Source organism: Vanellus vanellus, assembly GCF_965231255.1.
Source record: "Vanellus vanellus genome assembly, chromosome: 1".
NCBI lineage: Eukaryota > Metazoa > Chordata > Aves > Charadriiformes > Charadriidae > Vanellus > Vanellus vanellus.
In genome coordinates, this window is record NC_138905.1 from 161035828 (window position 1) to 161057205 (window position 21378).

The window sequence follows — 21378 nt, forward strand, 5'->3', positions numbered from 1 at the left end:
AATAGACTGAAGCTGCTCTAGGATCAATATGTTGTTATCCATGCAATATTAAGCTTTGACTTTCCACAGGACAGCTACAGGAATAGGCTATAACAGACAACAAGTTCCGTAGAGGCTTGAGAGCAAGGGGCTAACTGATTTTATGGGAAATTATCAGATTTCTAACACCTTGAGCAAGTAGTGGCATTGATTATCCCTCAGTTGCCAGCAGCTATGGATAAAAATCTTGTTTATTATTGTTATGAATGCTATTTGGTAAAACTATCTCCAAGCAATTTTTTCAGTTCTGCAACGCCTATTGTAACACTGAGGCAAATAAAAAGCCCTAATCCTTTGCTACCGCTCTGATTTTTATACCTTTTTGGGTTTTTCCAGACACCTATTTATTCGCATTGTTCATAATGAACCTTTATAAGCTTGTTGCTAAAAGAGGGATTTTATCTGAGCATCAGGATGTATCTATAATCATCCCGCTGTTACCCATCCATAACAACAACAAGCATCACTGCTGAGTGTGTATTTGGAGTTGCATGTAATCATCTCCTATTTAATGAGATACATTAAGTTTCTGCTTTTTTAACATATAATGATATGCGCAAAAGTATCTAACTTGTTTCCTTTCACCACTTCTGACTGGTTAACAGTGTGATGCCATTCCAAAAATACCTTTTAGCGGCTGACATTTTATTTCCCATTAATTGTTTAGTTAAAACAAGAGACAGAATGGATTTTCTTTTGTCTTTGGTATTGATTCAGTATTCGGCTTTTAAATGTTTGGGTGTGAATCTCTATACTTTAAGGCTCTTCTGATAATGGATTCTTGAAATAGCAGATGCGGTGAAAATGAAATAATAACAGAAAAATATTTTGAGATCACTGGATGAACTGAAATATATTAAGTGAAAAGAGATTTGTAAGTTAAAATTACTGTTTCCATGAGAAAGATATATATAAATATTTTCTGCATTTGCATTTCAAAATATTAGCAAGAAATTTAGGATTTTTTTTTAAATTCATGAATGGAATAATTTCAGGACAGGCAACTTTGCTCTTGTGTTACCTCTTCTGGACAGACATTATGGGGTGGGCAGCGCTCCTTTGGGTGTCCCATCATATGTGCATTGACTCTTTATGTTTAAGTGAAACAGTGCTGTAAACATCCATCTCTATGAAAGAATGAAAATGCATAACAGGAAAAAGTACAGAATATTTAAGAGCTTGTCAGCCTGTCAAGTTTTGGTCATCTTTAAGATTTGATGTCTATCATTTTCTGCCTTCTCATTGGAAAAGAACAGGAGGAAGCAGAACAGAGAATGGATTTAAGGCCCTTTGTCTTACTATGTGAAAGCCACTTTGGAAGGGAATGGGGAAAACCTGTTGAATACTTACAGTGGTGCTTCCATGGCTGAAGGACAAAGCTGGGCAAGAAGATGCACAATGAAAAAAAGCAAAGAATTGCTGGTTGTCTCCATGCATTTGCTGTATAACAAGAGCTAAGTAACAAACATCTGAAAGTGGTCTCCATTCCCTTTGCTTCCCAGCCTTCAGTGGTCAACTGCAGCTTATTTGAGTCACGAAACTAAAAGAAGACCTAGCTAATGCATTCTCTCAGAGAATTGATTGCTTGCATTACAGAATGGTTTTGCCTTGCATTAGTCTCCTCTGGGCTTGCCTCTCATGTTCTTCTTATGAACACCCAGTGTGAAACAGCAATAGGACGACAAAGAGACATTAACAAGAGGTTCATATAATTGACCTACCCTAACTGGCTTTTATTCATTCCAGCCCCTGTCTTTTATAATAGTTGATTCTTTAGGCGGTATAATTCATGTGCTGAGAGGTCATAAAAAAAAGGTGCAAGCAGAAAAGCTTACAACTGTAAAGAAAAAAGAAATTAAAAAGAGTACACTGAAGTAGGCCACTTCTTATAACTTGAGTGTTCTTGCAGCTTTTTCTAGCTTCTCAGCTTGTAAATGACACCCATTTAAAACTTTCATAAATTCACACATCTTTTGGAAGGAACATGCAGAACTGAAAGAGTCTAAAGTATACCTTACAAAATACCTCTGAATTTGCATCTATTTATGTTTACTTTTGCATTTGTAGATGGTTATGGATATGTCATACTATCATACTCAGGGAGATCTGCAAATACAACAGCATATATATGAAAATATACCATCCCATCTGACATTGCACAATAGTAGCTAATTAATGCTAATGTGGTGGCATGCAGTGGCAAAAACTGGAATCAGTTTTCTTTATCCATCATTTCAGTGTATTGCAAAGGAGCAGAGATTTCATTAGTGGTAAATCGTGAGAAAAAGTCATCCTCCTTGGTTCTTTTGGGGTACTGGGTCATTTCAAAACTATTTTGCTTCTTTTCTTGATAGTTTATATTACTTCAGGCATTAGTAATGACTGTAGGTGTCTGGATAAAATTGCGTCAAAAAATTCCACTGTCATTTGGAAATGTTCAGTCTATATCTGAGTGTACTCTGTATTCCTCCTGCATTATTCATCCAGGGACAGAACGGTGGATTGATGGGTGACTGGATGAGAATTTCTTCCCCAGCCCGTTGTGGTTTGTTTCAACAGCTATGTTGTTAAATCCTTCCTTTCAGTCTCTTAATTTAGTGCTGTCCCATTTTTCCCTTGGCGCTGACCTTTTCTAGCTGAGAACCTGGTGCTGTCTACAAGCTGATGAATTATGGCTGTTCTGAGTAGGAGAGACCGGGAAAGATGGGCTGGTTCACTCACGTTCTTCTCCAAACCATCCCATAACAGTAGTGGAAGAATATATTCCCTCCAACGCACGCAGTTTCTCTTAGTCATTCCTTGGGGTGTGTGCCTTTCTTATTTGATAGTGGATTTCTTTAATCACAGATGCTGTACACAAGATAAAAGATGCCTTTTTGTGTTGGTATAGCAAGGAGTTTTAGTTGTTCAAGCTGAAGCCTTAAAGCAGATTTTTACTGCAAATTTAAATCTTAAGGGAAGGTAGGTGCTGAGGATTAGGTGGGGAGGAGATTGTGCTCTTGGCGAAAGAATATCTCATTTCACTGGTACAAGGATTCTGGCTGCATTTCCTTTAAAGCCAAGGATGTACTCAAGCCAAAAAATACACATTTCCCTGAAAGTTCAGAGCAGGACTGAAGCAGAAAAATGAATTTACCCTTCTTTATATGTCTGTGGAGATGAAGGAGGATATTACACTTGACCATATGCTATATCATACGATGGCTATCAGTGCGCTGCAGCCCATTCTAAACCCATAGTTACAAATTTGGTTTATTGCTAATATTTATTTTCAGGTGTTCAGGTGAAGTATTCTAGTTTTGACACATAAATGCCATAAAGATCAGTAAAATTCAGTAACCTTTTCCAGGCTGCTCCCCCAAACCTTCTTTTGAATTTAAACAACCATGATTCGCTCACTCCTAATGTGAGGGTCATGGTTCAGATCTGCATGATGGGCTTCATTTCACAAACATTAGTTCACTTTTGGAGTCGAACTGTACAACTTTAAATAACATATATCAGAAATTCTTATATCAAAGAAATTTTGTTCTGTTTCAGCCATGTACCACTGAGTTGACGACTCTGAATTGTAGGTATCCATCAAAAGAACATAAATATCTGAGCGCTGCTTGTGATATAATACTAACTTCTACGTGGAAGGGGAGAGCGATATATGAAACTCCTTGTGACTAGTGTATATAAGTAGTAATTTGGGATCATTCTTAAAGTTAATATTTAAAATATGCTTTTATCTGACATCATTGTTTAGTCTTGCAAATGGTAAATTTATGGAAGTGATGAGTATGTGCTGTGCCTTCCATACAAAATATTATTGCCTTTAATAAATTATAGTTTAATATGACCAAAGCTGCTAGTTGTAAGCAAAGCAACCTTTCTGTTATGAAACAAGGAAGTCTTTCTAATCCAAGCTGGTTTATGTTCTCTTTCAATCTGGCCAGAAAATGAAGCCAAATTCAGGCTGCAATCAATACCATCTTAAACACACAGAAATCTGTCCGAGCTATTTTTTGTTCGTTTGTCTTTATGTATGCTGTGTGAGTTTTATTCATGACCTTATTTTGGGTGCTCATGAATGTACATGAATAAAGAATTGCTACATTATTAATATTACCAGTCATATCCCTGCTAATTAGAATCCCAGTTAAGTAAGTGCTAATATTTGCGATAGCATTGATTTACATTTACTTTTGCCTAAGTTTAGTCAAAAGTTGTGTTTTGTTTCTTTACAAGCAGTGATATTCGCATCTTTGGGTCTTTTAAAAAGTAAAAAATGAGAGAAAAATTATAGCTATAAGTTTTGCTTTTACACGCTGACATCCTTACTGCACTCTCAGTGATTCTTTAACAAGCAAGAATCATCCACAGTTTTCACCTGCATGATATTAAGTCCTATTTAAAAAAAAAAAAAAAATTGTTTTTTTAAAGTCTGAGTACTTAGGAATCTTCCAGAGAACAGAAATGACACCAGCTCTGAAGAGCCAATAATGGTGTTCTCTGACTGTTGTAGTCTTTTAAGGAAATTTTCTGTCAGAAGACTGTGGAAAGTATGTGAACGGACTTCTGAGCGTTTTCTGCTTTCATAGGGCATCTGTAGGATTGGCAGGTTCAGCTATTACTGCTTTTTATTTTGAAGCTTTGTTAGTAAAGTCACTGCAAGATGAGTAATATGGCAGCTAAAGCCTCCTGTTCCTCGGTATCTTACTTGGCCAGTTTGCACATAGAAAATTCTGCCAGCTTTGCTAGTTCTTTTTTTTTATGTTTAAAAATTATGTATCTATTAGGGGGCTTTTAGGCTTAGATCAGCTAAACGTCTTCTGAACATACAGAGAACATAAAACCCATTTCTCTTTAATCCATGAAGTATCTAACCGTGTGTTGCTGGGGTTTCTGCCATTTGAAGAGGAACTCTTGAACAAGATCATTCTGAACTGTAGCCTTTGGGCCAGCTTAAGAGTTGGAAAAAATTCGGTGCTATGCATGGGAACTCTTACGTAACTCTTTCTTATTCTCTTACACCAGCATTTGTCAAATAGGTATACTATAAGAAGGTAGTCTAACTCACCTAATTCAACGTGCAGCAAGTCAGAGAAATACCAATTTAGATATTTTCCAGTTCTCATGTGCAGGTGAAGCCTCCAGATCTTACAGGTCTTGCTGCATAAATATGTCTATGGTACGGCCCGTGGCCCTTCTACAGCACTGCAGCTGTTTTCTGGGATCTCATCATTTCACACCTCAATTACTCCAGCCTCCTCCCCTCCCGCACTGAGAAATACAGTGCCACCCCCACGGTCTCAGTTCAGAAGTTTGCCGCAAAGTTCATTTCCCAGCTTCATTAACTGTATTTCTCTTCTCTTTTGAGTGCCTTCTCCCCATTAAACACAGACTGCTTCTCTTCAATTTTAAGGCCCTTCTTCATGAGTCATTTTCAACCTTTATATCCACTATTAAAATGTCACTTCCTTCTTTTGATTCCTGTGTTTCTAGCCTCTAACCCCCAAAATACCTTTGTGCTGACTCTGTGCTGCTTTTCTGACTGCGCAGAAGTCTCCCACAAACCTCCACAGAGCTAATGTTGTCCTTTCTCCAGTCTCTCCTTAAAAATCCCTTCTCATCATTCATACAAAAAATGTTTGATAACCAGCTACTAGCATGCTGATATCATTGCTTGGATGTTTTGCATTTGGTTTGGTTTTTTTTTTTTCCCTGTATCAATTGCTATTTGGATTGAAAGTGTTCGCATCAGGCAGACTCCGCTTGGTCTGTACTCCCAAAGCACTGAGGTCCTGTTCCATGACCTGGACTTCTAAGTGCAAATAATGAATGTTATCAGGGTTTTTTTTACAGCGCTTGATTAGACTGACTGTTCCTCGCCTGGCAATCTCTTTGAGTTTTGTCTTCTGCTTGGCACCAAGGAGAAACTGTAGCTAGTTCAGCCTGCAGCTGCGCTTTTGCTGCCTGGTGTGATGAACGAGTCCTGTTGTGCCCATCTCCAGGGGAATCCACTGCCTCCTTATTTGCTGCTGGCTTCAATTCAGGCGGCTGACTGCTAGCTATATCACTTCTGTGTGCTGTGACTGGAACTATACCCTCCTTTCCTATATTTCAGAATAAAACACACATTTTAAAGAGTCTTGAAAGTTCGGGAGTAAAAGGCAGGAAACTATTGTGGAAGCCCTTGTCCGCGGAACTGCCTGTTTTGATGACTGTGGTAGAGCCGCAGTCTTACGCTGTCCCTCCTGGTATGCAGTGGAAGGTTACTTTTTGTTCAGCCCTGACAGTTCGTTATTGATTGACTTACTGAAGAGAGATACAGTTTAAAATTGCAGGTGTTCATGTAATTTTTAAGCAGTATCTAGAAGCTATGTGGCTAGCTGTGTTGTCGTGCTAGTTTTTACTTTGCAACTCTCTGGTTCGCAGCGTAGGTGTCTTGTCCATAGCTGCATAATTATTTCTTCTTTCTGAGAGCCTTGGTAGAAAAGCTCCGTGCTTTGTGGGGATTATTTTAAGTGAAAGGCCATGGGTACAAACAGATATGCGCAACTTCATTAAAGCTAGCTAAATTGAACAGGTTAATTTGTGAACGCCCAGCAATCAGAAGTTACACTGATAACTCATTCAAATATTTTCATTTACTCAATGGCTTGTGGGACAGTAAAGTTTGCTGTACCTTGATTTTGAACTATAGCCGTTTGCTACTGTGCCATATCGTTGATTAGCATGGAGGCCAAGCTTCATCATGTCAGGCTTCAGCCTCTGACAGAAAGACATTACTTCATAAGGAATTCATCTCAGTTGTCATCTGAATTGCTTTCCAACAATCCTTATATCTCTATGTTGACAACACAAGTAACCTGAGCTCCTTCGTTCAGGCACTCCTAAGTTTGAGAGGTGGATAATGGCTCTTTTTTCTTTGCTTCGTTTGTGTTTTCTTCTTCTTAAATGGAAGTAGATTCTGACATCATCACATGACTCCATGAACTAAGGCTCCCCTGTTATGATGTAACACTACAGCGCTGAGTGTTGGCGACACTGGTGGGAGCTCCAAAACTACGAACTCCCCGGTGACAGAACTTTTTGATTCCAAGAGGTTGAACCCACAACCTGTGTGTTGTGATCCTTATTAATGCTAGAGCAACCAGGAGAATTAAAACATCTCGAAACAGGACTCACATCAAGCAAAAGCTTGATGGGAAGCTGGCAAAAATATCCAAGTGAAAATTCTTCTCAGCAAGGTGCAATTTAATACATCCTTCATTTCTCTAGGACCCAGGAAGCTGGATCAGATTGCAGTTTACAGCCAAAACCCACTCCTGGGGTTTTGGAAATTGGCAGCTGGTGTATACTTTATTTTTAAAATGTTGCTTTGACAAGAGAAAAACACCTTTTATATAAGACTACGGGTTAAATCTGGGCACTGACCTTGGAAGAGAAATCCTGAACACAAGTTCTTGTTTGCAAGTCATGTCTGGTTTTGCAATTTATTCATTCACTTCCTAATACAAAATGTCCTGGGATCAAAACCCAAAAAGTCATTCTTGCAGAGAAGATCGCAATGATTCATGTCAGCCAGATGCAGATTTGGATTCCTTCAGGTTGGGTACAGATAGGCAGGTAGCCTAGGGGAGTGCCCTCACCATTGAGTTTCTTTTACAAAATGCCATTGTACTGCCTTTCCCTCCAGCAATGGATTTGAATAATGTCTGTGGATGATTTTTTTAAAGTCGGTGCTGTTAGCACATCAGTCATTTTCTGAGAGTTCTTACTGGGTTGGGTTTTAGGTATACAGATCTAGATTTGTCCTAGGTACATGCAGAAACAGCATTTTAGGTGTTATGTCTGCTTTACTGGAGAAAATATAGGTGTTTACAGCTTTTCCACCAGCTGAGATGGTGTCTGAGGCAGGGCTTTAGACGTCACTCTTAACTTACTTAGAAATACTCAGTTTCCACCTGAGCTCCAGGGAAGGTACCGATTTCTGAGTAATTCTTTCCTCGGAGGAACTGTTGACTGCAGTTCAGCGTAGTCATCGTCAGGTGCCTAATTTTCATTCATGAGCACTCCCTACATGGGTGGAACTATTAGCTTGCTTTACAGTAACATTTATTTAAGTGACCTTTTGACTGAGAGTTTATCCCAGGCAGAATTGCATCCTAATATCCTGGAAGAAAGCAAACCCTGTCCAAAGCTGTTACACTACCCAGACATCTGGAGTAGGGTAGCTGCAGTACTTTTGGGCAGAATACAGTATTCAGGTTTGGCTCTTCCTTGCATGCCAAAAAAAATTAGCAGACTATTACTATGCTTTTCATAACTAAGAAATAGTAATGATGCCAGTTTGTCCAGTCTATCTGTAGCCAGGAGCAGCCAAGTTATTGTGTTGACATAATCCATTTTTTTTGACTCGGTAAAGTAAATACCTACTGCTTCATATGCTCTGTGCTGTCAGAAACACTACTGTACGTGCCAAAGAAATGAGAAAGAGCCAGGTTTGACTCAGAGGAGGGATATGATTTGAAGGAATCTTGTTTCAGTATCCTAATGGATATTGTTTGGGAAAACACGCAAATAGCATTTACAGGCAGCCAACCATCTCTAGTACGGGGGAGCATGGAATGACAAAAAGGTTTTGTTTATAGCAAAAAAAAAAAAAAAAAAAAGTGAATATTGGCTAAGAAGTAGTGTTTATGGTAATTGAGCTTTACAAGGAAGTAAAACTTAGTGGGGAACACAGGGGGTAGCATTTGCAGTGAAGCAGGTAATAAGGAGAGCTGTGTAGGCATTTCCTGATTAGCATCTGCTGTTTCAACAGCCGAGGAACATGACTCGCATGTAAATGCTCGTGCTAGGCTTTAACAGGCATTCCCTCTAGCACGCCACCCTGCCTCCCGGTTTTATTTTGAGTCTCCTTGAGCCCTACTGTGATTTGAAATCAGTGGAGGAGAAAGGAGAGTAATACAAACAACAGATGTCTTAAAGTCTTGGAACAGAGAGAGAAAAAGCCCTGTGGCCAAGGAGAAGGTGCAGCTAAGGTATTTCCCGTCATTAGCTGTCGGTGCCTCTAGTACAGACTGTATTTGCATTTCTGCAGGTGTATATAGTAAATACAGCTGTGCACATAGGTGGTAAAGAAGTGGTGGTGCGAAAAGATGGCCATTGCATACATTAGAGAATATTTTTTTGCATCCTGTAAATGCGTGTGACCTATAGACACTTAAGTGTACTTGCTCACACAGACAAAGCAACCTATTTTAGGGTTCGCAAATTATTTCCCAGCTGCTGCAGTAACTGCTTTTCATCTGTTGCTGGATTAAATACACTAATTCTTTTTATTTGAGGTTAAAAGCTGCTCCATAATTGAAAAAGCAAATAGTATGCCTGGTATCCATCAGGCGGCTTTGCTTACAGGTGGTAACTTCAGCCATGGCAATACAAATACCGTGTACCCCGAACCATGGGGAGAACTTGGTTGTGCACTAAGTGGCATTTAGTGCAGACTGAGAAAAGCCCTTCACCTGTGCTTTCTGGTATGGGGAACTGTGTCTCTAAGGACTTAGATTTCCAGAAAGGAAATCTGTGACAGACACAGCTGTGAAGTTCTTACAATATATAGGCAGCTGGGGACGGCATAGAGACCCTGAAAACACATTACCTGCTGAGTGTTAACTCAGTACTGCATGGGGCCAGGAGCAAAAAGAAATGGAGAAAAAAAAAAAAAACAACAAAACCAAAAGGAAAATATTGTGAATGGAGAAGTAAAAATATATGACATTTCCAGATTTTTACTTCTTGGGAAAGATAACTGAAAAAATATAAATATGAGAAAAGGATTCAGGGCTGAAAACTTTGTGCTCTGAAAGCTCAGCAAGCCACCTCCTCCTTTCCCACATCTAACTCCTTTTATGAAGGGACTATCTTCCACAGGTTTCAGCAGGCAGGTCCAAAGACTGAAACACACATTCACACAGAATCCTATTTTCTCCTTATATTTGAAATGTGATTTTATTTGTGTGCTAACCTGCTGGGTTTTGTTTGTTTGTTTGTTTGTTTTAAATTTGGTAAACTCTGTCTCAACATATGTTCACACTGTTTATTTTGTTACTGTTAATTGTGTTATTAAAAAAAAAAATTAATTTGGCTACTGGGCTCCAGAACTTTGTTCTAGGTTAACCTTAGTAAGAGTTAAGGACAACTGCTCTGTTACTGGATGTGACTTCTGGAAGGGTTACCAGTATTGGGATGAACACCAAGGATGTCAATAGGAATTACATTTCTTTGTACATAAACTTGTACATCAAAATAGTGTTTTCCTGGGGTGTTTCAGGCTGTGTGTGTGCTCTAGGAAAAAATATATATATATATATATTAATATGTTGGCAGCAACAATTTTTAAGCATCAAGTATTAGTTGTTATAAAATGTTGGAGGGAGTTTGTTACATTTAGTATGGTAAAACTGAACAACTGTTTTCTCATTAATGCTCTTTTAGCATAGACTTTCTTATTCTTTACAAGAATATCCTAGCAGAAAAATAAGCACAATAATAATTATTCCTGTATTTTAAATAGTGTTTTTATAGCTCTGTCGCTTCCTCTGTACTTTGAAAATACACTATCCCTGTTGCACGGATGGGAAAACAGAGGCATCCATTGGAGGTGAAATAACTTCATCTGGAAGTCATCTAGAGGAAGACAGGTCTCCTGGGCTCAAAGCAAAACCCGATTATAAGATGTATATTAAACTTATCAAGAGGCATTTGTAAGTTAACAAAACAGAACCCGCACTTTAGAGATAACTTTTAACATTTACTTTTCCTCCCACAGGAACTTTTTACACCGGAGTGCAAATTCAAGGAGTCTGTTTTTGAAAATTATTATGTAATCTACTCATCCATGCTCTACAGACAACAGGAGTCCGGGAGGGCCTGGTTCTTGGGGCTGAACAAAGAAGGGCAGGTCATGAAAGGAAACAGAGTGAAGAAAACAAAACCAGCAGCTCATTTTCTACCCAAGCCATTGGAAGGTGAGGCTCAGTCCCTTGCTGGCAGATCCTCCTATAAATCCCGTAAGAAGAAAAGGGAATGGTTTCTAAAATACCCTATGAATGTACGTGCCCCGCACAGGGGCCATTCCAAATGACAGTCCCCAAGATTCATGGAGCGGTTTTGTGCTTTGGAATAGTGATGCTAGAAAGGGCATTTGTAAAAACATTTTTGCCAGGGATTAAGAGGTCATTTTCCAAGAAAAGAAATCTTTTGCGGAAGTGCATTGTGCTGTTTTTAAAATATTCTCTTGGTAGGGACAAAAGCTGTTGTGAGTCTTACAGTGAGAAAACAGTCCTTTCATTAAGCAGAATGAAAGGATATTGTAGGATAATTGGTAGTTATAAAGGGAATGGATGAAATGTCAGCATTTCAAAGTAAAAGCTTTCTAATGCAAAACACAAAGGTCTCGCTATAAAATAAATCATACTGTATTACTTGGCCAGTTGATGTAATGCACATAACTTGTGTAAGTTGGCCTTAAAACCAAGACAGAAGCAAATAAATGTGATACTAACCTTTCACACTAAATGATGTCATGCTTTCTCTGAAAAATACATTCATTTATATCTTGGAACTTTTGGGTTATCCTATGTATTCTGCAGGCCTTTATAAACCTGTGCTGCTTTTTGCTTCTTGTCCTGATGCCACTCCAAATTTCATTGATACTATTGCTACGCATAGCCTCAGTCATTCTGAAAAGTATCTATCTCATTACATAGTATCTGAAAACACATGCCTGAGTAATGCTTTAGTTAGCTGTTCCGTTTCTTTTAACATTTTAACGTAAAATTTTTGGTTAAGGAATGAGTTTGTTAAATGTTTTCAAGTTTCATTCTAAGGAAAGAATCCAAATAATCCTATGTTTTAACTTCACATTTGAACTCAAGTTGATGCCTCTGTACTTCCCATGTCTTGCAAAAGCTCACAGTATTTTCATGAGCTCTCAACAATACTGACGCTTTATATGTCAATCCCTTTATATTAATGTCGAGGTTTAGGCCAAATCCACCACTGGGGACCCGAGGGACCCCAGACGGGACCGACAGATGCTCCCCTCTACCCCTCTACAAAGAGAGAGGCAGAGGAGGAAAAAGAGACTTACGAGTTTAGAAGAAACTAAACTACTTTAATGAAATATTAATAATAAAATAAAAGGAAATAATGAAAAATATATACAAAACCGTATCAAGCTCCCGAGATGACAGTCACGTCACCGGCTGGCACTGGGGCAGTCCCAGGCTGGACTCAGTGATGGACGGGAACTGGATTCCGGATCTGGAGTCAGGATTGGGATCACAGGCAGAGAGAGAGAGTCCTCCTCAGACGTCGGCCATTGAAGGAAGAGCCCGTGACCCTTCGGTCCCTCAGCTTTTATACTGAGCATGAGGCAGATGGGATGGAATACCCTGTTGGTCAGTTTTGGGTCACCTGTCCTGTCCGCTCCTCCCTGCAGGTGGGACCCCACTATGCTTTTCCGCTTCCGACCCTCCAACGTGGCAAATAACAAAGTTGGTTGGCCTTGGGTGTTATGGCAATAAGTATAAGCAAGGTCCTCTCTGCATCCCATGCCTGGGCATCAGCTATAAACATTGGCCTTATCACTCTGAGAGAGTGAACACTGTCTGCACAATATGCAGTTAATTTCAGTTGTTAGAAGAGGCCCAGCTAAGAAGCGAAGTTACTGAACAAAATTGGTTCTGTTTTACCTCAAACCAGGACATTCCACCCCTTATTCCATACCATTTGCATCTTGCTCAGATTACTATTACTTTTATACATCAAATTTACACACACAGTTATATATGATATGGATATATGCAGGTCACTCATCTATGGTTTATGTTTATATACAGAATTTTAAGTCCATTTAGTTCATGATTGCAGGATCTCCTCTCAGGGCAGGAAAGATGGTACAAAATTCATTGTGGTTTATGCCCATGGGTAGCATGTTCATCTTGGAAGAGCTTGCTGGACGCCACTTGATGAAGTTAGCTCAGGTTTCATCACCACTGTGTTATTCTGAAAAACACTTATTGAACACTGTTAGTATTATGTAGTGATCAGCATCATACAGCTCAGGATTGAGTGTTCTCACCAAGGGTTAAATTCCCTTGAGGTACACATTGAACTTCTCCATCCTTCAGCATCACCCACCAAGTACATCCAGGTCCTTGGGCAAAAACAGTCCCACGAATGGGTTTGCTTTTGCCTGAAGCAGGGAAAACCCAAACAGTTTTCCCTAACAAATTCCTTTCATGCACCACAGGGACTTTATCCCCTTCTACAATATGTAAAAGGTCTGACTGAGCAGGACCAGCTCGATTGATGGATCCCCTGGTGTTAACTAACCAGGTAGCTTGTTGTAAATGCTTGTCCCAATTTTTAAAGGTTCCACCTCCTATAGCTTTTAGGGTGGTTTTTAACAGTCCATTGTATCGCTCAATCTTCCCAGAAGCTGGTGCATGATAGGGGATATGATATATCCACTCAATACCATGTTCTTTTGCCCAATTACTTATAAGATTGTTTTTAAAATGAGTCCCATTGTCTGACTCAATTCTTTCTGGCGTGCCATGTCGCCACAAGACTTGCCTTTCAAGGCCCAGGATGGTATTCCGGGCAGTGGCATGAGGTACGGCATAGGTTTCCAACCATCCTGTGCTTGCTTCCACCATTGTAAGCACATAGCGCTTACCCTGGCGAGTTTGAGGGAGTGTGATGTAATCAACTTGCCAAGCTTCCCCATATTTATATTTCAGCCATCGTCCCCCATACCACAAAGGTTTTAACCGTTTAGCTTGCTTGATTTCGGCGCATGTTTCACAGTCATGGATAACCTGCGCAATAGCGTCCATGGTTAAATCCACGCCTCGGTCACGTGCCCATTTATATGTTGCATCCCTTCCTTGATGACCTGAAGTGTCATGGGCCCACCGAGCTAAGAATAGTTCACCTTTATGTTCCCAGTCCAAGTCTGTCTGGAAAATTTTAGCAGCCTGATCCGCTTGCTGATTGTTTTGATGTTCCTCAGTGGCCCGACTCATGGGTACATGGGCATCTACGTGACGTACCTTTACGACTAGGTTCGCTAGCCGGTCAGCAATATCTTGCCACAGCTCAGCAGCCCAGATGGGTTTACCTCTGCGCTGCCAGTTGCTCTGCTTCCACTGCTTTAGCCACCCCCACAGAGCATTTGCCACCATCCATGAGTCAGTATAAAGATAGAGTATTGGCCACTTTTCTCGTTCAGCAATGTCCAATGCCAGCTGGATGGCTTTTACCTCTGCAAATTGACTCGATTCACCTTGTCCTTCAGCAGCTTCCGCGACTCGTCGTGTAGGACTCCATACAGCAGCTTTCCACCTTCGATGTTTTCCTACAATACGACAAGACCCATCAGTAAACAAGGCATACTGTTTCTCATTATCTGAGAGTTCATTATATGGTGGAGCTTCCTCAGCACGTGTCACCACCTCCTCTGGTGGCATCCCAAAGTCTTTGCCTTCGGGCCAATTTGTGATCACTTCTACGATTCCTGGGCGATTTGGGTTTCCTATTCGAGCTCGCTGCGTGATTAAGGCAACCCACTTACTCCAGGTAGTATCGGTGGCATGATGAGTAGAAGGAACTTTACCCTTGAACATCCAGCCCAGTACTGGTAATCGGGGCGCCAGGAGGAGCTGTGCCTCAGTACCAATTACTTCTGAAGCAGCTCTAACTCCTTCGTATGCTGCCAAGATTTCTTTCTCAGTTGTAGTATAGTTGGCCTCGGAGCCTTTATATCCCCGACTCCAGAATCCCAGGGGTCGACCTCGAGTCTCCCCTGGTGCTTTCTGCCAAAGGCTCCAGGTAGGGCCATTATCCCCGGCTGCGGTGTAGAGCACATTTTTAATGTTCCGTCCAGTTCGGACTGGTCCAAGGGCTACTGCATGCACAATCTCTTGTTTAATTTGCTCAAAGGCTTGTCGTTGCTCAGGGCCCCACATAAACTCATTTTTCTTTCGAGTCACTTCATAGAGAGGTTTCACAATCTGGCTATAACCTGGAATATGCATTCTCCAGAAACCCACAACACCTAAAAAGGCTTGTGTTTCCTTTTTGTTAGTAGGTGGGGACATAGATGTTATTCGGTTAATTATATCCATTGGGATCTGGCGACGGCCATCTTGCCACTTGATTCCCAAAAACTGGATTTCTCGTGCAGGTCCCTTGACCTTACCTCTTTTAATGGCAAAACCTGCTTTCAGAAGAATCTTAATTATTTTCCTACCTTTGTGGAAAACTTCTTCTGCTGATTTACCCCACACAATGATGTCATCGATGTATTGTAGGTGTTCTGGAGCTCCACCCTTCTCCAGTGCAGTCTGGATCAGTCCATGGCAAACAGTAGGGCTGTGCTTCCACCCCTGGGGCAGTCGATTCCAGGTGTACTGGACACCCCTCCAGGTGAAAGCAAACTGTGGCCTGCACTCTGCTGCTAAAGGAATAGAGAAAAAGGCATTAGCAATGTCAATTGTAGCATACCATTGGGCTGCCTTTGACTCCAGTTCATACTGAAGTTGTAGCATATCTGGCACAGCAGCACTCAGTGGTGGTGTGACTTCATTCAGGCCACGATAGTCTACTGTTAATCTCCAGTCCCCATCAGACTTTCGCACTGGCCATATAGGGCTGTTAAAGGGTGAGCGAGTTTTGCTGATCACTCCTTGGCTCTCTAGCCGGCGAATCAGGTTATGGATGGGAATCAGGGAGTCTCGGTTGGTGCGATACTGTCGTCGATGCACCGTGGCAGTAGCAATTGGCACCTGCTGATCTTCAACCCTCAGCAGTCCCACAACAGAAGGGTCATCTGAAAGACCGGGTAAGGTAGACAGCTGTATAACATCCTCAGTCTCTACAGCTGCTATACCAAAAGCCCACCGATACCCTTTTGGGTCTTTAAAATACCCTCTCTTGAGATAGTCTATGCCAAGGATGCACGGAGCATCTGGACCAGTAACAATGGGGTGTTTCTCCCATTTATTCCCAGTTAGGCTCACTTCAGCCTCTAATACAGTCAGTTCTTGAGATCCGCCTGTCACTCCAGAAATGGTGACAGTTTCTGCCCCTTTATGATTCGATGGCAATAGGGTACACTGTGCACCAGTGTCCACTAGGGCTTTATACTTTTGTGGCTCTAATGTGCCAGGCCATCGAATCCACACAGTCCAATAAACTCGGTTGTCCCTCTCCTCCTCCTGGCTGGAGGCAGGGCACCTCTAATGTTGACCGTAGTACCTACGATTATCATATTGGTTCCTACCTGGTCCGTAGGATCGCCTACCGTAGGTTGGAGCAGCCTTCTTCCTGTAAGAATCCTTTCTTCTACCTGCTTCATTTTGCAGCTCAAGCACCCGTGCCTGTAGGGCTGAGGTAGGTTCTCCATCCCACTTCTTCATGTCTTCTCCATATTCACAGAGGCAAAACCACAGGATATCTCGCATCGGGTTTGATTTGTCTTGAGTCGGAGGGTGTTTTTTCTCTTGAGTAGGAGGGCGTTTCCTCTTAGCAGCTGCAACATGAGTCTGTACAGGGAAAGAATGGAGTTTTTCCTCCACCTTGGTTAGTTTATCAAACAGTTTATCGGTTTGCTCAACTAATTTCTGGGTCATTTGCTCTATTTTCTCAGTCAGTTTCTCAGTCATTTTCTCGGTGGTCACAGTCAGCTTCTCAGTCATTTTCTCAGTCATTTTCTCGGTGGTCACAGTCAGCTTTTCTATGGCTGCCACAGAAAAGGGACGAGAGAGACTGTCTTCATACTGTCGTACCTTATTAACCACTTCATTTACGGTTGGTGTGTCAGTATCAGATCCTCCCCAGACCATTGTTGACAATGTGTGGGAATATGTTGATGGTGCACTTTGTACAAACTTTTTTAGCATAGATTGTTTGCATGGCATTTCATCAGGGTCTACAATCACTTGCCCATCACTATAAATCACCTCTCGCACAGCCATTTCTCTCAGGTACTTAATACCTTTTTCCATGTTGGTCCATTTACTTGGACGGCATTCGATATCGTCCTTAAAGGGATACCTGTGCTTTATGGCTGACACCAGTCGCCTCCAGAGACTGAGAGTGCTTGTCTTTCTCCCAATCTCTTTATCAATACCTCCATCCTTGGCCAGGTTTCCCAATTGCCTAGCTTCTCTGCCATCTAAATCTAGGGTATCTGCCCCATTATCCCAGCATCGGAGCAACCAGGAGACAAGTGTTTCACCTTCATGACGACTAAAGTCCTTCCTGATATTTCTCAGATCTTTCATAGAGAAGGATTTAACAACTACCTCTACATCTGAGTCCTCCTGTGGTGAGGCTGCCCTAGAAGGGGCCTCTCCAACATCTGCTCTAGAAGGACTCTGGCCTTTGTCTGTTTTCAAAGGTCTCTTTCCCTTATCTGGTCTTGAAGGACCCTCCCCTGGATCTTCTTCAGAACCCTCCCCCAAGCTATCTGACTTGAGGTGGTCTTTGTCGTAAGGGGTAGGGGAAGGAGTTGACCTCTTCTTCTTCCTCCTGGTTACCGGGGCAGCTTGTACCGATTTTGATGGAGTTTGAGTAGGTTTGGTACTGGTTGTAGTGGCTGCAGTAGCTTGTGCCGGGACGGGCGGCGGAGGGGCCGGTGTTGTTGCGGTGGGGGGGGCGGCTGCCGGTGGTGCCGGTGCCGGTGCCGTTGCAGGCGGCGGCGGCGGCGGCGGCGGAGGCGCCTGTGCCGATGCGGTGGGGGGGGCGGCTGCCGGTTTTGCCGTTGCTCTGGGGGGGGCGGCTGCGGCCGGGCCGGGCGGGGCCGCGGTTTGTGCCGCTGCAGATCGCCGAGCGGCTGCGCGGGTCTGAGTGGCGGCAGCGCACGGTACCCTATAGCTCCCCCTGCACAGATGTTTCACATTAAACCACCCCTGCACCACATTCAGAAGCACCGACAACAAAATCACGATCTTAACAAGGTACCAGTCCTTATCCTCAGAGCCCAGAAGGTTTCCATGCCCCAGCTCTGAGGGTGTCACATTAGCATAAGTATCAAAGGGCGAAGTAAACATTCCCCAGGTAGAACCGACAGTATAATTAATAACAGAATCCATCACCTGATGCCCGAGATATACAGGTAGAGCCGTTACCCAACTCATCGTGTTATACATCTGAATTGCGAACCACACCAACATAGCACCTTTAAACCTTCGCATAAAAAGACAAAGAATAAATGAAGTTTGCAACACATTTGACAGGTTAGACCAAGCTGACTGCATTAAAGTCCAACAAAGCTGTTTAAAGGCATGATACATGATTTCCTCTAAGAACGACATAATGCAAGCTGTCTGTTCTAATCTCTGAGCAAGTTGGAATTCAAACTATTTGGACAATTTATCACAGCTCTGGTGGAGCACTGTTCGTGCCCCACGTTGGGCGCCAATTAATCTGTCGTGGTTTAGGCCAAATCCACCACTGGGGACCCGAGGGACCCCAGACGGGACCGACAGATGCTCCCCTCTACCCCTCTACAAAGAGAGAGGCAGAGGAGGAAAAAGAGACTTACGAGTTTAGAAGAAACTAAACTACTTTAATGAAATATTAATAATAAAATAAAAGGAAATAATGAAAAATATATACAAAACCGTATCAAGCTCCCGAGATGACAGTCACGTCACCGGCTGGCACTGGGGCAGTCCCAGGCTGGACTCAGTGATGGACGGGAACTGGATTCCGGATCTGGAGTCAGGATTGGGATCACAGGCAGAGAGAGAGAGTCCTCCTCAGACGTCGGCCATTGAAGGAAGAGCCCGTGACCCTTCGGTCCCTCAGCTTTTATACTGAGCATGAGGCAGATGGGATGGAATACCCTGTTGGTCAGTTTTGGGTCACCTGTCCTGTCCGCTCCTCCCTGCAGGTGGGACCCCACTATGCTTTTCCGCTTCCGACCCTCCAACGTGGCAAATAACAAAGTTGGTTGGCCTTGGGTGTTATGGCAATAAGTATAAGCAAGGTCCTCTCTGCATCCCATGCCTGGGCATCAGCTATAAACATTGGCCTTATCACTCTGAGAGAGTGAACACTGTCTGCACAATATGCAGTTAATTTCAGTTGTTAGAAGAGGCCCAGCTAAGAAGCGAAGTTACTGAACAAAATTGGTTCTGTTTTACCTCAAACCAGGACAATTAAATTATAAGAATTGTAGGGAGGGAAAGCCAGTGCATTTTTAAAAGCAGCATCAATTCATATAGATTAAGAAATAAGTGACTTTTTCATTAATGTTTGGACAGTCAGACTCTATCAAAATAGCTTAGACAAGGCTTAGAAATAATTTGCTTTACATCGCCCGTGAGAGTCATCAAGTATGACAGCTCTGCTATATAATTCCTTACTTTACAGTTCCATCTCATGTTATTCAACTTAATATTTTTGTAGGTCACGGTGTTATTTCATGAAGCTCTTTTAATTGATCAGCAAAGTGTCCTAAACACAGTTATGGGGGCTGACTCTGAAGGCATAGATCATAACCAGCCTTACGTACTCTAGAGAAGATGTTTAATTTCAGACTTTCAGAAGCCATAAAAAGGATTTAGATTATGTCATTGGAAATGTTAGAACAAGTATTTGATTAGTTAATGATGCTATGGGGCCCTTAGTATTTATTATGAAACTTCACACCATTGAAGATCAAGGTCACTACTTTGATGCTCCTGCCTCCTACTCTAATTAGCCAAGGGATGAAGGGATTGTGCTCTCTGTGGCACCACACAGCCAGTCCCGAAATCATAGTGTGATGATTAATTCCTTTGACTGCTTTGACATCTCTTTTAATGTTGCTCTGATATAAATAAATGCTACTGAAGTTAGATATAAGTGGAAATATTACCTGATTCAGTGACATGGAAAATGAAATTGAATTATCCAAGAGCATTAATCATTAAGGCAGCTTAATGCTGGAACTGTGTAATTGAACACATGTATTTTCCTCAAAGGATTTAAAGTGGTTAGATATGGACTGAAGCCCAGGAGCAAACTTTTAATTCCTCTAAGAATTCAGTTAATAGTTTAATTTGGAGTTTTCTGCACTTTTACACTCAGTGGAGATCAGTGGCTACTGCATATGTTTTTGGAAAGGAGGAAGAAAAAAACCCAAACCTTTTGTGTACTCTCCGCAGCACCATCCCGGACATTTCTTCAGGACACACCTGAAGAGATCACGGCCAAGGTCCTCAGATTTGAGAGGCAGATGTACAAATAACTTTGTAGAACTGGCCCCAAGCCTAGTCTTGCAATGTAGGACTAAAAAAACCCACTTAAGTCTAGACAACTGTATTGTATGATCCCATTTGTTAAATACCATCTGTCTTATCTCATCATATTTTACTTCTAAAAACTTGCAGAATATTTATTTAAGGGATGTGTATATACACACACACATATTTGTGTCTGTCTCATGCAAAGACAGAACAGTAGGTTTTCATTTCCAAGGCTTCTATAGTTCCATAAAACAAGCAAGCATCCAGTTTCCTACTGTGTTTTTAAGTCAGATAGATAGAGAAGAAGTGAGAAATTTGGAGGGTCAAGCAAAGCTATCAGTTGTGCAAAACAAGTATCTGTCAAAGTAAATAGTTTCCTTCGCATGCAAGAGGAATATGGATTACATTACAATATCAGTTATTGTAGAAAATGAATCCTATTTGAGATGAGCTCTTAAACGAGATACGTTCTTAAAAATGCCTCTCCTCTTCTCTTTTCTCCCTGCAGTTGCCATGTATCGAGAACCATCTTTGCATGATATTGGAGAAACAGTGCCAAAGGCTGGGGTGACTCCAAGTAAAAGCACAAGTGCATCTGCAATAATGAATGGCGGCAAACCAGTTAACAAGAGTAAGACGACATAGCCAGATCCTCACAGGTGTTGTGACTTACTGAGTCCCGAGTACAGTTGAGCGATTTATCCTTGCCAGACTTCCCCTCTGCAGTGTCTGTGGATCAGCTTGCGGCACGTCACAGACTTGCCCGTTGCTGTTTCTGAACTGAGTTGTTGCAAGCGGATAAATCTCAACATGTAGCTCCACCCACAACAAGAAGACACCTGGATGAACCAGCTAAACTCAGACCATGGAATGCCCTACCAGATATTGGAATGCCTTTTTAATATCTTTTCTGTGACTGTGACACTTCATGTGAATGACATACTTCACAAGTACACTTGATACCTTGCCTGCTGACAATTGCCCATAATCCCTTTTTGAGTCCAGTTTCAGCAAAATCCATGTGTTTAAGTTCTAT

General features: G+C 41.8%; 1 protein-coding gene across 3 annotated transcripts in view; it reads left to right on the top strand.

Annotated features, from left to right (window-relative positions):
* FGF14 (fibroblast growth factor 14) overlaps window positions 1-20987 on the top strand; it is a gene marked incomplete at both ends in the record, with an annotated part of 429146 nt that extends 408159 nt beyond the window's left edge. For all 3 annotated transcript variants that reach the window (XM_082498701.1, XM_082498703.1, XM_082498702.1), the window contains 2 exons: window positions 10865-11063; window positions 20851-20987. In XM_082498701.1, coding sequence (XP_082354827.1) covers window positions 10865-11063; window positions 20851-20987 — 336 coding nt within the window. The remainder of the gene's footprint in view (window positions 1-10864; window positions 11064-20850) is intronic.
* Between the last annotated feature and the right edge of the window lie 391 nt (window positions 20988-21378).